Consider the following 18,179-nt stretch of genomic DNA (forward strand, 5'->3'; position numbering starts at 1 on the left):
TTATAAACAATGTTTTGTGAGTAGAATAAAATTTCTAATGTTAAACTTAACTGCTTTTTCGACGTTATTTTACCAGCTAACTAAAAGTAGGAAAGCCTTGAACCCCTTCCACTAAATTTAGTTAGTATTTAGACTCTTTTACAGGGAGTGCAGTGGAGCTGACGCTGAAATCATTAAGTATTTGGTTATATCATTGCTAGTCTCACTGAACTCTTCTGAATTCTACATGTCATGTGTGGTCTGGTGTCTCCTTACCAGCAACAGGTCCCAGGTTCAAACTAGTCAATTCCCTAAAAAACACGCTCAGAGCGTCGTTGCGCGAGAGTGGTAGGGAGACACCATATAGAACAAACAGACACTATGCAGAATGTTAGAGTGTATCTCAGCGTACATTAGTGCTCTGTGACTTTCCTAAAGAAGCGGGGACTGACATTTTTGAAGTGGTTTTAAAGGTGGAAAAATGTGTGCTTGTGAAGAGTATTTTGAAAGTTTGTAAGAGTTGTAGTGCATGTAATATTTTTTTCCTGAGTTTGTGCTACAAACGTTTGGCCTACCTGTGACGACGGTGCTGCGGCTGATGAGGGAGCCGCCGCACTTGTAGCTGAGGTCGATGTTCTTGGACTGGTAGAGCGCCGCGTGCCACGGCCACTGGCCGCGCGTCGTGCGCTGGCCGTTCGTCACCAGCGGCGTCGCCTGCGTCGTCACCGTGCCGCAGCGCACCGAGCCTGCACCACACAGCGGAGGCGGGCCACGTTCACCACGGGGGCGCGTGTAAAGTGGCAAACAGTTTGTCAAACTTCACTAGCTCTGTCAAATATTTGGCTTTGTTTCACGTGTTTGTCAAACAGTCGATGTTTGACATGTCATAGAGACACTCTGATTGATGTAAAATTTCACAAGATGATCCAGAATGATATTTTCACTCTGCAGCGGAGTGTGCGCTGATATGAAACTTCCTGGCAGATTAAAACTGCGTGCCCGACCGAGACTCGAACTCGGGACCTTTGCCTTTCGCGGGCAAGTGCTCTACCGACGGAGCTACCGAAGCACGACTCACGCCCGGTACTCACAGCTTTACTTCTGCCAGTAGAGCACATGCCCGCGAAAGGCAAAGGTCCCGAGTTCGAGTCTCGGTCGGGCACACAGTTTTAATCTGCCAGGAAGTTTCACAAGATGATGCTCATTGTTAGTGCTGATGTTTAGGAGCGTATGTTTAGCTAGAAAGAGTATTTCTCACTGTACCATTGAAACGTCCTCTTAGAAAAATTAAATAATTACTGTGCTGACAAACCCCTTACGTTATTTGATTTTCAAACAGCTGAGCAAAACTGAACGTACTCAGACATTTCTCTCTTTACTTATTCTCATCATCACTAAACTGACACCGATACTTTTTTAGGGCAACGCAATCTGACTTTCAATAATCCCTAGAAAAGAATGGCCCTGACTAACAATAACCTATACCTTTCATGAATCACTTACCTCACAAAAATCTTCGTTCTCAAACTACTGCAATACAGCGAGCGCAGGTTCGAATCCTGCCTCGGGCATGGATGTGTGTGATGTCCTTAGGTTAGTTAGGTTTAAGTAGTTCTAAGTTCTACGGGACTGATGACCACAGATGTTAAGTCCCATAGTGCTCAGAGCCATTACAACCATTAGAACAGCGAGCGCTAATACCGGCAGCTAAATAAAAGATTCTAACTACTGATGGCACTAACTACTGATAGGCATAGTCATCAAATCAAAGATTTTGATAGAGAACAAACAATGTATTTACCTTAATAATGTTCAAAAGTCATAATATCCAGTGTTACAAATTTACTCTTTCTGGCATACACACGTCCAGATCGTCCGCTCTTAAAATTCTGCCATCTCTCTCCCCACATCCACCACTGCTGGCGGCTCACCTCCAACTGCGCAGCGCTACGCGCTGTTCACATCCAACTGCCCAACACTACAATGGTAAATATTTCAACAATGCAAACCAGCCACAAACTGCAGACAGCACAGTCAGTCATTTTCATACAGAGCGCTACGTGACGTTACCAACATAAAACCTAAACACCCTACTTACACCATGAGTTTCCACAATTCTGGAATTTGCGATGAAAAGAATCGGCCTATATGGATTATCAAAATGGCAGAGGTGTTGCGTTTTCTTCAGCCACATATTACGCAATAAGACGAAAGAACAGAATAAATGTTCCACACACAACATGCAGGCAGGAATGCAATTAAAAAAATAAAAAATAAAAAAGGAACGAAGCTCTCCAGTTCCTCCACGGACACTGTACATGTTGCCACGTTATGGTACTTTCATGAACTTTCATTAGATTAGTATGATTACCATTCCCTGGAGTAGTGTCTTGCTTGTTTTTTTTTTTTTTTGTTTTTTTTTTTTTTTCACCGTGCTAAAGTCAATGCAGTAAATGCTTTGTATGCATTGGTAGTCGTTCTCACCAGTGGCAAAATACTTCCCGACAGCGAACAGCTGCTTCAAAAGTGAGGTTACATTTGACAGATTTTGTACGTCGCGCGCTTGTTTGGCCAAACACGTGGATAGGAAACAACGAATCTGACAAACAAGTTTGCTCGTTCAAACAGGCCTTTACACGGCTGCCGGGCGGATGCTGCTGTAGCAAAAGGAGCACGTTAGTCTTTCGCATTTATTTGCACGTTTTCTTAAAGTTTGCTAATTATTATTTATCAGGCCTCTGATTTGTTTGCTGCAGACGGCCACGAGTTCCCTCAGGTCGCAATCTCTTCCTGTCAAAGCGTCACTTGCACCCTGTTCGTTTCTGTGCTTTCCGTGTCCTTGTTGTATCCACGGACCCAACCAACCAACCAACTCGCGCACGCGCGCCCTGACCGTGACATCGCTGGCCACAGTTCCTGTCGCGGCCGTCGGCGTCTCAGGGCGTTACCGCCGACGGAAGAGGTCACGCCATGGATGAGCTCGGGTCCGCAGCGTCCTCTGCCTTTTGCATATGAGGAGCAGCGCTGGCCGCGAGACGGACAGTCTGTTGTCAATTGTCTACTGCTAGCATTTCGTGGAGTTTATAGCGGAGCCATTGCAGTGTGGTATTTGCTATTGTATTCGACTAGGCTCAGTACGCGGATTACTCTTGGATATTACTTGGACTTGTATTGCTGGTGCACGTTTCGTCAGAAATAAAGATAAGTTATCTCTTCATTCTAGCCGGCGCAATTCTTGTCATTGATTATTTTTCGGCCAACAGACATAGCTACATCCTGGTCACTACCCACGCTTTATACAATTTGTGGTGACTGCCCCAAGAGTACCGCCGAGGACCTTGGGTTTGGGGAGCCGACACAAAACTCCTCTCTTCGCCAATTATGAGGAGAACCTCCTCATTCTTTATCAGTACTATTAATTTTCAGATTTCTTCTATAGCGCTACATCTCAAACGCTATGCTTAGTTTCTTTCCTTTTTTTTTCTTTTCTCGATTTCCTACAGCCCATCGGTCACTACCTTGCAATGCTGAGCTTCAAACGTGCATTCTCATAAATTTCTTTCTCACATTAAGGCCGATGTTTGAAACTAGTAGAATTCTCTTGGCCAGGAATTCTCTCACTGCCTATGCTAGTCTGCTCTTATGTCTCACGTGTTATTTTGCTTCAAAGGTAGCAGAATTTCATAACTTCGTCCATCATTTGACATACAATTAAGTAAACGAGTGCAATGATTGCTAGCTTGGCAGGTCCTCTATAGACGCCCAAGGAAACGTCGAACAAATAAGAGGCAGTAGGTTCATCCAGTCAAGATAAGAAACGATTTTGAGCGATTATTGATGCATTTTAGGACTTCAGAATTGTTGTTGTTGTTGTGGTCTTCAGTACAGAGACTGGTTTGTTGCATTTCTCCAAGCTACTCTATCCTGTGCAAGCTTCTTCATCTCTCAGTGCCTACTACAACCTTAGTGTATTAATATGTCTCCCTCTACGATTTTTACCCTTCACACTGCCCTCAAATACTAAATTGGTGATCCCTTGACGCCAGAGAACATGTCCCACCAACCGATTCCTTCTTCCAGTCAAGTTGTGCCACAAATTTCCCTTCTCTTCATTTCTGTTCAATACCTTCTCATTAGTTATATGATCTACCCATCTAATATTCAGAAATCTTCTGTAGGACCACATTTGAAACCTTCTATTCTCTTCTTGTGTAAACTATTTATCGTCCACGTTTCACTTCCATACATGACTAAACTCCATACAAATACCCTCAGAAACTACTTCCTAACACTTAAATCTATACTTGATGTTAACAAATTTCTCTTCTTCACAAACGCTTTCCTTGCCATTGGCAGTCTGCATTTTATATCCTCTCTACTTCAACCATCATCAGTTATTTTGATCCCCAAATAGCGAAACTCATTTACTACTTTAATTGTCTCAAATGGTTCAAAAGGCTCTGAGCACTATGGGACTTAACCTCTGAGGTCATCAGTCCCCTAGAACTTAGAACTACTTAAACCTAACTAACCTAAGGACATCACACACATCCATGCCCGAGGCAGGATTCGAACCTGCGACCGTAGCGGTCACGCGGTTCCAAACTGAAGCGCTTAGAACCGCACGGCCACACCAGCCGGCCTTAATTGTCTCACTTACTAATCTAATTCCCTCTGCAACACCTGATTTAATTCGACTAAATTCCACAGAATTACAATGTCATCGGCAAATCTCAGAGTTTTTATTTCTTCTCCATGGATTTTAACTCCTACTCCGAATTTTTCTTTTGTTTCCTTTACTGCTTGCTTAATATACAGATTGAATAATATCGGGGATGGGCTACAACCCTGTCTCACTCCCTTCCCAGTCACTGCTTCCCTCTCGTGCCCCTCGACTCCTATAACTGCCATCTGGTTTCTGTACATATTGTAAATACCCTTTCGCTCCCTGATTGAATAACCAACATAAGGATAACGTTCTACGAATCGGAGCGTGGAATGTCAAAAGCTTGGACGTGATAGGGAAGCTAGAAAATCTTAAAAGAAAAATGAAGAGGCTTAATCTAGAAATAGGGTAATATCAACAGCAGCAGAAAGTGGTATAGCGGGAGTAGGATTCGTTGGATGAAGAATCATGAAAGAAGGTTGTATACGTGGAAGAACCCTGGAGATACTAGAAGGTTTCAGATACATTATATAATGGTAAGACTGAGATTTAGGAACCAGGTTTTAAATTGTAAGACATTTCCAGGGGCAGATGTGGACTCTGATCAGAATCTATTGGTTATGAACTGTAGATTAAAACTGAAGAAACTGCAAAAAGGTGGGAATTTAAGGAGATGGGACCTGGATAAACTGACTCAACCAGAGGTTGTACAGAGTTTCAGGGAGAGCGTAAGGGAACAAATGGCAGGAATGGGTTAAAGACATACAGTAGAAGAAGAATGGGTAGCTTTGAGAGATGAAGTAGTGAAGGCAGCAGAGGATCAAGTAGGTAAAAAGACGAAGGCTAGTAGAAATGCTTGGGTAACAGAAGAAATATTGAATTTAATTGATGAAAGAGAAAATATAAAAATGCAGTAAATGAAGTAAATGCAGGCAAAAAAGAATACCAACGTCTCAAAAATGAGATCGACAGGAAGTGCAAAATGGCTAAGCAGGGATGGATAAAGGGTAAATGTAAGGATGTAGAGGCTTATCTCATTAGGGGTTGGACAGATACTGCCTACAGGAAAATTAAAGAGACCTTTGGAGAAAAGAGAACCACTTGTATGAATATCAAGAGCTCAGATGGGATGGAAACCCAGTTCTAAGCAAAGAAGGGAAAGCAGAAAGATGGAAGTAGTATATAGAGGGTATATACAAGGGCGATGTACTTGAGGACAATATTATGGAAATAGAAGAGGATGTAGATGAAGAAGAAATGGGAGATATGATACTGCGTGAAGAGTTTGACAGAGCACTGAAAGACCTGAGTCGAAACAAGGCCCCGGGAGTAGACAACATTCCATTAGAACTACTGACGGCCTTCGGACAGCCAGTCCTGACAAAACTCTGCCATCTGGTGAGCAAGATGTATGAGACAGGCGAAATACCCTCAGACTTCAAGAAGAATATAGTAATTACAATCCCAAAGAAAGCAGGTGTTGACAGATGTGAAAATTACAGAGCTATCAGTTTAATAAGTCACGGCTGCAAAATACTAACGCGAATTCTTTACAAACGAAGGGAAAAACTAGTAGAAGCCAACCTTGGGGAACATCAGTTTGGATTCCGTAGAAATATTGGAACATGTGAGGCAATACTGACCTACGGCTTATCTTAGAAGCTAGATTAAGGAAAGGCAAACCTACGTTTCTAGCATTTGTAGTCTTAGAGAAAGCTTTTGACAATGTTGACTGGAATACGCTCTTTCAAATTCTGAAGGTGGCAGGGGTAAAATATAGGGAGGGAAAGGCTATTTACAATTTGTATAGAAACCAAATGGCAGTTATAAGAGTCGAGGGGCATGAAAGGGAAGCAGTGGTTTGGAAGGGAGTGAGACAGGGTTGTAGCCTCTCCCCAATGTTATTCAATCTGTATATTGAGCAAGCAGTGAAGGAAATAAAAGAAAAATTCCGAGTAGGTATTAAAATCTATGGAAAAGAAATAAAAACTTTGAGGTTCGCTGATGACATTGTAATTCTGTCAGAGACAGCAAAGGACTTGGAAGAGCAGTTGAACGGAACGGATAGTGTCTTGAAGGGAGGATATAAGATGAACATCAACAAAATCAAAACGAGGATAATGGAATGTATCCGAATTAAGTCGGGTGATGCTGAGGGCATTTGATTAGGAAATGAGACACTTAAAGTAGTAAAGGAGTTTTGCTATTTGTGCGAGCGAAATAACTGATGATGGTCGAAGTAGAGAGGATATGAAATGTAGACTGGCAATGGGAAGGAAAGCGTTTCTGAAGAAGAGAAATTTGTTAAATAGAGTATAGATTTAAGTGTCAGGAAGTCTTTTCTGAAAGTATCTGTATGGAGTGTAGCCATCCATGTATGGAAGTGAAACATGGACGATAAATAGCTTGGACAAGAAGAGAATAGAAGCTTTCGAAATGTGGTGCTACAGAAGAATGCTGAAGATTAGATGGGTAGATCACTTAACTAATGAGGAGGTGTTGAATAGGATTGGGGAGAAGAGAAGTTTGTGGCACAACTTGACTAGAAGAAGGGATCGGTTGGTAGGACATGTTCTGAGGCATCAAGGGATCACGAATTGCTGGCCGGAGTGGCCGAGCGGTTCTAGGCGCTACAGTCTGGAACTGCGCGACCGCTACGGCCGCAGGTTCGAATCCTGCCTCGGACATGGATGTGTGTGATGTCCTTAGGTTAGTTAGGTTTAAGTAGTTCTAAGTTCTAGGGGACTGATGACCTCGGAAGTTAAGTCCCATAGTGCTCAGAGCCATTTGAACCATTTGATCACAAATTTAGTATTGGAGGCCAGCGTGGAGGGTAAAAATCGTAGAGGGAGACCAAGAGATGAATACACCAAGCAGATTCAGAAGGATTTAGGTTGCAGTAGGTACTGGGAGATGAAGAAGCTTGCGCAGGATAGAGCAGCACGGAGAGCTGCATCAAACCAGTCTCAGGACTGAAGACCACAACAACAGGATTCGTTATGAATAGGAAGACAGGGCAGAGAGTGTGTTACTGTGAAGAGTTCAGTGATAGGGTTGCTCTTATCAGAATCGACAGCAAACGAACACCGACTACGATTGTTCAGGTATTGATGACGACGTCGAAAGCTGAAGATAGGAGATAGAGAAAGTATCTGAGGATAGTTGACTGGATGGTTGATTTTGGGAGAGGGGATCAGGCAGCTAGGTCATCGGTCACATCGTATTAGGGAAGCAATGAAATAGGGATTTTCCCGTACGACCATTTCACGAGTGTACGGTGAATATCAGGAATGCGGTAAAACATAAATTCTCCGACACTGCTGCGGCCGGAAAAAGATCCTCCCAGAACGAGACCAACGGCGACTGAAGAGAATCATTCAATGTGGCATAAGTGCAACCTTTCCGCAGATTGCTGCAGATTTCAGTGCTGGGCCATCAACAAGTGTCAGCGTGCAAACCATTCAACGAAACACTATGATATGGGCTTCCGGAGCTGAAGGCCCACTCGTGTACCCTTCATGACTGCACAACACATTTACGCCTGGCGTAGCCCCGTCAACAGCGGCAAAGAACTATTGATGACTGGAAACTTGTTGCATGGTCGGACGAATCTAGTTTCAAATTGTATCAAGAGGATGGACGTGTACGAGTACGGAGACAATATTACTAATCCATGGACCCTGCATGTCAGCAGAGGACTGTTCATGCTGGTGGGGCGACTGCAGTTGGAGAGATATGGGACCCCTGATACGTCCAGATACGACTCTGCGAGGTGCCATGTACGTAATCACCCTGTCTGATCATCTGCATCCACTCATGTCCATTGTGCATTCCGATGGACTTGAGCAATTCCAGGAGGGCAATGCGACACCTTACACGTCCAGAATTGCTACAGAGCGGCTCCAGGAACAGTTCCGCTGGCCACCAAGCTCCTCAGACATAGACATTATTGAGCATATCTGGGATACCTTGCAATTTGATCTTCGGAAAAGATCTCCGCCCCTCGTACTGTTACGGATTTATAGCCAGCCCAGCAGGATTCATGGCGTCAGTTCTCTCCAGCAATACTTCAGATATTAGTGGAGTCCATCTCACGTCGTCCTGTGGCACTCCTGCGTGCTTGTGGGAGCCCTACACGATATTAGGCAGGTGTACCAGTTTCTTTGGCTCTTCAGTATACAATATGCACAAGAGCCAAGAGGAGATAGTAAGAGTGGACGATCAAGAACGAAATGCTCTCATTAAAAAGGGTGTAAGACAGGGTTGTGGTCCTCCACCCCTAGTGTTCAATCTGTGTACGAAAGAAGCAATGATGGAAATACTAAAAGAAAGTTTCAGGAGTAGAATTAAAATTGATAGTGTAAGGATGTCAGTGATACTATTCGCTGAAAACATTGCTACCCTGAGTGAAAGTGAAGATCTGCTGAATGGAATGAACGGTCTAATGCTTACAAGATACGGACTGAGAGTAAATCGAAGAAAGATGAAAATAATGAGAAGTACCAGAAATGAGAACAGCGAGAAACTTATCAGCTTTGATGGTCACAAAGTAGATGAAGTTAAGGAATTCTGTGACCAAGCCAGTAAAATAACCAATGATGCACGGAGCGAGGAGGACATGAAAAGCAGACTAGCACTGGGAAAAGGGCATTCCTGGCCAAGAGAAGTCTACTATATTAAACACAGGCCTTAATTTAAGGAATAAATCTCTTAGAATCTATGTTTGGAGCACGGCATTGTATGATGGTGAAACACCAACTGTGGGAAAATCGTAACAGAAGAAAATCGAAACATTTGAGATGTGGTGCTGCTGACGAATGTTGAAAATTAGGTGGACTAATAAGGTAAGGAATAAGGAGGTTCTACGCAGAATCGGAGGAGAAAGGAATACGGGGAAAACACTGACAGGGAGAAGGGACAGGATGACAGACTGGTGATTAAAAAAAAAAAAAAAAAAAAAAAAAAAAAAAGTGGATCGACCTCCCTTATATGGTCTCGCAGTGGAAGTGCATTGCAGCAGTCTGTCGATCAAATCCCAACATTAAATTTTCTTTCGAGATGGTGAAGCTAACTTTCTTGGATATTTTATGAGGTGCATTCAAGTTCTAAGGCCTCCGATTTTTTTCTCCGGACTGGAAAGAGATAGAAACATGCACATTGTTTTAAAATGAGGCCGCGTTCATTGTCAATATGTCCCAGAGATGACAGCACCGTACGGCAGATGGAATTTTACCGCCAGCAGCGAGAATGAGAACTGTTTTAAATACTTAAAATGGCGACGTTTTCCTTACTTGAACAGTGTGCAATCATTCCTTTTCTGAATTTGCGTGGTGTGAAACCAACTGAAATTCATCGACAGTTGAAGGAGACATGTGGTGATGGAGTTATGGATGTGTCGAAAGTGCGTTCGTGGGTGCGACAGTTTAATGAAGGCAGAACATCGTGTGACAACAAACTGAAACAACCTCGGGCTCGCACAAGCCGGTCTGACGACATGATCGAGAAAGTGGAGAGAATTGTTTTGGGGGATCGCCGAATGACTGTTGAACAGATCGCCTCCAGAGTTGGCATTTCTGTGGGTTCTGTGCACACAATCCTGCATGACGACCTGAAAATGCGAAAAGTGTCATCCAGGTGGGTGCCACGAATGCTGACGGACGACCACGTGGCTGCCCGTGTGGCATGCAATGTTGACGTGCAACGACGGCATGAATGGGACTTTCTTTTCGTCGGGTGTGACAATGAATGAGACGTGGATGCCATTTTTCAATCCAGAAACAAAGCGCCGGTCAGCTCAATGGAAGCACACAGATTCACCGCCACCAAAAAAATTTCGGGTAACCGCAAGTGCTGAAAAAATGATGGTGTCCATGTTCTGGGATAGCGAGGGCGTAATCCTTACCCATTGCGTTCCAAAGGGCACTACGGTAACAGGTGCATCCTACGGAAATGTTTTGAAGAACAAATTCCTTCCTGCACTGCAACAAACACGTCCGGGAAGGGCTGCGCGTGTGCTGTTTCACCAAGACAACGCACCCGCACATCGAGCTAACGTTACGCAACAGTTTCTTCGTGATAACAACTTTGAAGTGATTCCTCATGCTCCCTACTCACCTGACCTGGCTCCTAGTGACTTTTGGCTTTTTCCAACAGCGAAAGACACTCTCCGTGGCCGCACACCCACCAGCCGTGCTGCTATTGCCTCAGCGATTTTCCAGTGGTCAAAACAGACTCCTAAAGAAGCCTTCGCCGCTGCCATGGAATCATGGCGTCAGCGTTGTGAAAAATGTGTACGTCTGCAGGGCGATTACGTCGAGAAGTAACGCCAGTTTCATCGATATCGGGTGAGTAGTTAATTAGAAAAAAAATCGGAGGCCTTAGAACTTGAATGCACCTCGTAGTTGGGATGAAGGCAGAGGGATACCAACGCACACTGATCGATACTTGAACGCCATAGTTTTCACAATCCCGTGCACAAGAAAACGGCCATAAACTTGGTAGTTTACAGAGCCAAGACTATTTCTGACGACGACCAGCGACAGTTTGAACTGCGGCATTTGAGACGCATATTCAGATGGTAAGGGAGACATTAAAAACGACGAAGGACTTCTTGTGAATCGTCAGAAGACGCCAAGACGACTGCTTTCCTGCCATACTGTGGGGCAACGAGCAGCAGGTTAGGACGTGTGCGCAGAGACATGGACTGAGGCCAGTGTTGTGGCGCCTTGTTAAAGACGACATGACTCTTCTTGTGCCTGGTGTGTATAGTGTCGTCTTGCGAATGCGGTAGCATCTATCAAACAACTCGCACAATTGCCGTGCATTTAAGTGAGCACAGGCGACACGTTAAATGGAGTTTGACAAGTCAGCAATAGCTGAGTATTGCCTGGAAAACGTACATTAAATAAAATTTGAGAAGAATAGAGTCTTGGCTCATGTGCCAACATATTGGGATTCCATTATAAAGAAAGCGGCCGAGATTAGAATTAACAACTACATGAACAAACACCAGGGATAGATATTTAGCAGGGTGCGGAGGCGGAATTTGGATATCGAAAGAAAGCAAAGACGGATGGTTGTCGCTTATAGGGAGGCTGGAACGGCAGCTCCAGAAGGGCGCCGTCCCTCTGCGTCACCCTGGGTCCCCGGTACCGCACCAGACTGGACGTGCTGCGAGGTGGGCAACTCCTTTCCGTGCATCCTTCACCTCGGCCTCTCTGATTGACGCCAGATGCTGCAACCGTGTCCCTATAAGCGAAAAACCGCTCCAGCCGCGGCAGTAAGCGGATGTCTACTTCTGACGAAGATGATGAAGATAACCATCAATACCTTGAGTGTTTTATTCTAAATGACACAGCTTGTGAACTGAGAAGACTTTATTCAGACATGCCGCAGCGAAAGACTCCGAGGACGCAATGATACTGTATCATCTCAAATGAATACTTGACCTATATCACATTTCTTGTCGCTGATGTTGCAGAAGCCTTAAACGTGCTAGTAAGTAGTATATAAGGGCAAATGTGTTGTTCCAGCTACCGCAAATAGATTAGAAATTATAGATAAAAGACAAAGGGTGAATCTGCAGTGAAACTTCCTTTGAGCAACTAAGTAATGCGTATACAGCTAACAAAATGTGATTGGTACAGGAATAGAGCGAAGACGAGGTGATCGTGGAACGTGTTATCATGCGCAGCGAGGCACTGAAATGTATTGATCTGTCGTGAGAGTACGCAGGACAATAATCTTAAATAAAACGAAATTTTGACTCTCCGGAAAATGAGAACTGTCGTCAGAAAAAGTGAATGAAAAACTGAAACTGAAACAGCAATAATTCGACGATTAATTCTCGAAAGTGAACTTAAAGCAAGTGGTATGAATTACGGTGTACTTGAAGTGTTATTTTGCTAATAAGTTGTAATTTTTGGCGAGGAACGTGTAAGTTACGCAATGTGCTTTTAAATATGACACGCCGTCAGTCCAAAAAGTTTCGAGACTGGAGTAACAAACAATAGGGAAAAGTTATGGCTGTGGTTTTAATGTTGCAGGGGCGGTCTATACTCTTCCTCTCACTTGAGCTCTATGCACAGAACGTTCAGGAAACTATGTGAGACTGTCATAAAAGTCCTCCTTTGAGATATTGTTCAATTCGCTTATTCCATTCTCTTGAATGTCGATTATGTTGTCAGACTTCATCTGAATTACTGTGTCTTGTAGTTTTGTGGTAGGTTGGTATTGATAACACTAAGTTTCGTCACTCATGATAATTTTTCACAGACAGGAGTTGTCCGCCTTTTGCAATTTCAGTCAACGCGTAGCAGGCGAGACATTCTCATGTCGTACAGTGTTCCATTGCCACTGTGTCACTCTCTCTCACACTGCTATTGTTTCCTCCGCTCCTTCTACACCACAACCACTGTGTACTAGTTTGCTGTATTTATTACTTCTCTGTCTCTCTCCCACTGCCACAGTCTCCTCTATGGCGTCAAAAATCGCGGATACGTTCGTATGCCAAAATATTTGGGAAAACTTTTATAGGTGCTGAGGAAGGTAGAATAAGCAGGTGACACCCCACTTTTCAGTCGGTCTTAAAAAAAAGGAGCACATCAGCCTTTTCTAGTGCTCCAATAGGAACATATTTTCGCTGTTTCGCTTCTTTTCCCTGCGACAGCAGGGCATGTCACTTATATGAAAGGAACTTTATGGGTCAGTAAAATTTTGATAATTTACTAATGTGAAACTGAAATCACCAAAAGCTATATAATTTTACTCCTCAGGCATTATTTTAAGTGCATAAAAATTTTGCATGTGCTTCAGTACTACACATGGGAGTGCAGAATCCTTCTGATGATGACGGAGACAGTTTATAACTACGTTTTCTCCTCATACCTAATGTTATGTGCGTATTTTACTTGTAAATGTAGGATAACTTTGAACCTCTGTATCTCAGAAACGGATAAAGATATCAAGGAAAGTTTGAAGGTTGTTCGAGATCGAGATCTTAGAAATATATCGTAAACGTTTTAGCTATTTGCTGTTTATAGCAGTCTTGGAATCTGGTACCGAAAAACCATGTTTGTCTGTAACCGCGAATCAACTATTTGTTGCCTTCATAAGCTCCTAAGGCGCACCATAGACCATATCCTAAAAGAACCAAACGATTTGCTCCTTTTGCCTACGCTGGAGAAAGTGTGTAATATTCATACTTTGACCTTGTACCGTAAAATAGTGTCACTAAGACCATCCTTCTGTTGGGTATACAAACGGTCCCAAGTCCAAGGGCTATCCAAAAAACTTGACCCCAACTTTCTATCACCAATGGAACCCAAGATATGAGCCCCGGAAAAATCTCGTTTTTATGTGCGGCGTTTTGGAACATACTGTGTAGCGCATACTGTCGCAAATATACCGGTTGTATGACTTAAGCTACTCAGATCCACTTGCGTTTCTGCTGACCAGCAGAATGTCTGAATGCCATCCGTTGTTCACCAGTAAGTGTTAATATTAGCCATGAGTGTCACATTTATTTCCATTCTTCTGTGTGCTTGGACCAACATCAACCTATCTTCAAGGCCGCATGTAGTCTTTTCGATTGCTCATTGGCCAGCACACTGGCAAGACGTTAGGATGCTACTTGCAATGCCACAAATTAATAGTTTGCATTGAACATCGAGTTCTAATGCTCTAAAATCGATAAGTTGTAAGTGCGGGGTGAATATGTTTTTTTTCTACATTTCAGACACCTCAGATTGCTTTTACGTGAATGTGAAAGAATGTGTCTTCTCATTCAATCTCTTATTTCACGTAATTTACTTCAAAACAATCAAAAAACTTACAGGACTGTACTTGGATTTAACATTTTTCGACGAACATATTCCTAACTTCATTGATCTACGTTACTCTTCATCTACATTTACATAGATACTCCGCAAGCCACCTTAAGGTGCGTGGCGGAGGGTACCCAGTACAGTGGAACAGGAGCAAGATATATGAAACAGCCGAAACACCCTCAGACTTCAAGAAGAATATAATAATTTCAATCCCAAAGAAAGCAGGTGTTGACAAATGTGAAAATTACCGAACTATCAGTTTAATAAGTCACAGCTGCAAAATACTAACGCGGATTCTTTACAGGAGAATGGAAAAATTAGTAGAAGCCGACCTCGGGGAAGATCAGTTTGGATTCCGTAGAAATGTAGGGACACGGGAGGCAATACTGACCCTACAACTTATCTTAGAAAGTAGATTAAGGAAAGGCAAGCCTGCGTTTCTAGCACTTGTAGACTTAGAGAAAGCTTTTGACAATGTTGACTGGAATACGCTCTTTCAAATTCTGAAGGTGGCAGGGGTAAAATACAGGGAGCGAAAGGCTATTTACAATTTGTACACAAACCAGATGGCGGTTATAAGAGTGGAGGGGCATGAAAGGGAAGCAGTGGTGGGGAAGGGAGTGAGACAGGGTTGTAGCCTCTCCCCGATGTTATTCAATCTGTATATTGAGCAAGCAGTGAAGGAAAGAAAAGAAAAATTCGGAGTAGTTAATAAAATCCATGGAGAAGAAATAAAAACTTTGAGGTTTGCCGATGACATTGTAATTCTGTCAGAGACAGCAAAGGGCTTCGAAGAGCACTTGAACGGAATGGACAGAGTCTTGAAAGGAGGATATAAGATGAACATCAGCAAAAGCAAAACGAGGATAATGGACTGTAATCGAATTAAGTTGGGTGATGCTGAGGGAATTAGATTAGGAAATGATACACTTAAAGTGGTAAAGGAGTTTTGCTATTTGGGGAGCAAAATAACTGATGATGGTCGAAGTAGAGAGGATATAAAACGTAGACTGGCAATGCCAAGGAAAGCGTTTCTGGAGAAGAGAAATTTGTTAATATCGAGAATAGATTTAAGTGTCAGGAAGTCATTTCTGAAAGTATTTGTATGGAGTGTAGCCATGTATGGAAGTGAAACATGGACGATAAATAGTTTGGACAAGAAGAGAATAGAAGGTTTCGAAATGTGGTGCTACAGAAGAAGGCTGAAGATTAGATGGGTAGATCACATAACTAATGAGGAGGTATTGAATAGAATTGGGGAGAAGAGGAGCTTGTGGCACAACTTAACTAGAAGAAGGGATCGGTTGGTAGGACATGTTCTGAGACATCGAGGGATCATCAGTTTAGTGTTGGAGGGCAGCATGGAGGGTAAAAATCGTAGAGGGAGACCAAGAGATGAATACACTAAGCAGATTCAGAAGGATGTAGGCTGCAGTAGGTACTGGGAGATGAGGAAGCTTGCACAGGACAGAGTAGCATGGAGAGCTGCATCAAACCAGTCTCAGGACTGAAGACCACAACAACAACAATGTAAGTGTATGTTGGGTAGCAGCAGGTCTGGCGACTGATGATTAGCGTTGTCAGCAAGATAACATAGTTCTAGTTGTATATGTATACTGCTGTTTAAACTTACTTATTTTTAATGTATGTATATACTGGGTCGCAGCAGGTCTGGCGACTAAGTATTACTGTTGTCAGTAACACCTGCTACTTGTGGCTTCGGCGATTATCTTGTTGTAGTCCTTTATCCATGTCTGTTAATATTTAAAAGGAAAAATAATTCTGGGCATTTAGTAGTCTTACCCACAGCAGGTTTACGTGGTAGCTTATGGTGATCAGCTGTAGTGTTCTGGGCTTGTTGCTTGGTTGACTACATTTTTCTAGTTTTATGTACATATGTACTGTTTAAATCTTATATATATAGTAACAGGCCTGAGAATTAACCTATCGTTATTGAGAATTGTGCCCCGGTTGTTGGTTTCATTGCGTAGTGACCATAGTTTTGGTACTATATCCTTTTATATACATTCTTCCGACTTAAGGTTTGGGAAGACAAGAAACATCTGTATTTATGATCATTGCAGGGCCGACATTGATTTCCGATGTTCCGCACCCAGCCGTGATCCAGTACCATGTAACATGGGCGCGTATTTGGGTTGCCCATTCTGAGGCGCGCCACTCACTATCTCTGTTGGAGCCTGTACTACTCGATCCTCCGGAACTTGGCCTAGCTCTCTAACTCCAACTCCTACTTAACGATAAATCCAGACCTGAGTAGGACCATATCAAAGAGCTGACGGTAGGGTTCGAGTGTGGCGCAGACCACACGAAGCCATGGACCTAGGCTGTCGACAAGGCACTGTGCAACCTGGTGGTGGCTCCATAATGGTGTGGGCTGCGTTTACAGGGAATGGACTGGGTCCTCTGGACCAACAGAACTGACTGAGTGGGAGTGGTTATGACTGACCACTTTGAGACCATTTGTAGGCATACATGGACTTCACTTTAGTGAGCCACATGACAGGGACACAGTTGTTCGCCATTGATATGAAGAACATTCTGGACAAGTCGAATGAATGAGTTGGCCATCCAGTTCTCCCTACATGAATCCGATGCAACATTTATGGTGCATGAACGTTTCGCAGTCGTGGTCGGCTATAGAGGCAGTATGGCTCAGTATTTCTGCAGGAGACTTCCAACGATTTCTTGACGCTATCCCACGTCGTGCTGCTCCACTATGCTGGGCAAAAGGAGGTCCGCCACGAGATTAGGAGGATCCCTCAGTGTACTGCGCAATGGAGTATGGCAGACAAAAATGGTTCAAATGGCTCTGAGCACTATGGGACTTAACTTATGAGGTCATCAGTCCCCTAGAACTTGGAACTACTTAAACCTAACTAACCTATGGACATCACTCACATCCATGCCCGAAGCAGGATTCGAACCTGATGTACATCTAGCGGTTCTCGGCTGACGCCCCCAATTATAGGAGTCAAGGATAACACTTTATTAATATCTATAACAGAAAGTAATATCACCAGTTACAGTAACATTTTCAAAAAGTACACCAAGTCCTTTATCCATACATGTATTTTCTCATCATTAGAAACTTTCCTACAAGAACGAGTATACAGAGTAAAAGGCATATTACTATAAACAAAACTAGGTCTACTTTGCGTCTTCGGGTCGATTCCACAGTACCCGGTCTTGTAGGTGATGACATCTCGGTCGGCAAAAGATTCTAGTCCAGGTAACGATGCGTTCTCACAGCAGACAATTGCGAGTGTAAACCACCCACTGCCAGCTGCTCCAGTTGCGAGTTTGAGTGAAGAATTAAGTCGACATCCACGAAAAAAATATAGGTCTATTAAGAATAACAGACTGTGCAGCGCCATTTCCTCCAAGTTTACTTTCCAGGCTAATTATGTGTTTGTAAACTGGCATGCGGTGGCGACGATGACGATACACACGTCGACGAGGCAAAGTGCTTCAATGCTGTTGCAGATAGAGCTCACAGCGGAATGATTCCACTGGCTGTTATTTTTTTTTCTTTATTGTTATTTTTAAACCTGTTTACAGGCAGGCCAGCAGCAGCATACTACGCCGCTCTTTGGCCTCAGAGAAACACAAAAGATACAAATGAAGACAATTAGAGAAAAAAATATGGTGGACATATAAACGGAGACAAACACTTTTTAAAATACTTG

At 43.3% G+C, this 18,179-nt stretch overlaps 1 protein-coding gene across 3 annotated transcripts in view; it reads right to left on the minus strand.

Moving 5' to 3' along the window:
• The window catches only part of LOC124545286 (serine protease filzig-like), a 362,293-nt gene that overhangs the window by 69,232 nt on the left and 274,882 nt on the right, over positions 1 to 18,179 (minus strand). For all 3 annotated transcript variants that reach the window (XM_047124172.1, XM_047124170.1, XM_047124171.1), the window contains exon 8: positions 555 to 725. In XM_047124172.1, coding sequence (XP_046980128.1) covers positions 555 to 725 — 171 coding nt within the window. The remainder of the gene's footprint in view (positions 1 to 554; positions 726 to 18,179) is intronic.

This window comes from Schistocerca americana, chromosome 8 (assembly GCF_021461395.2).
Source record: "Schistocerca americana isolate TAMUIC-IGC-003095 chromosome 8, iqSchAmer2.1, whole genome shotgun sequence".
Taxonomy (NCBI): Eukaryota; Metazoa; Arthropoda; class Insecta; order Orthoptera; family Acrididae; genus Schistocerca; species Schistocerca americana.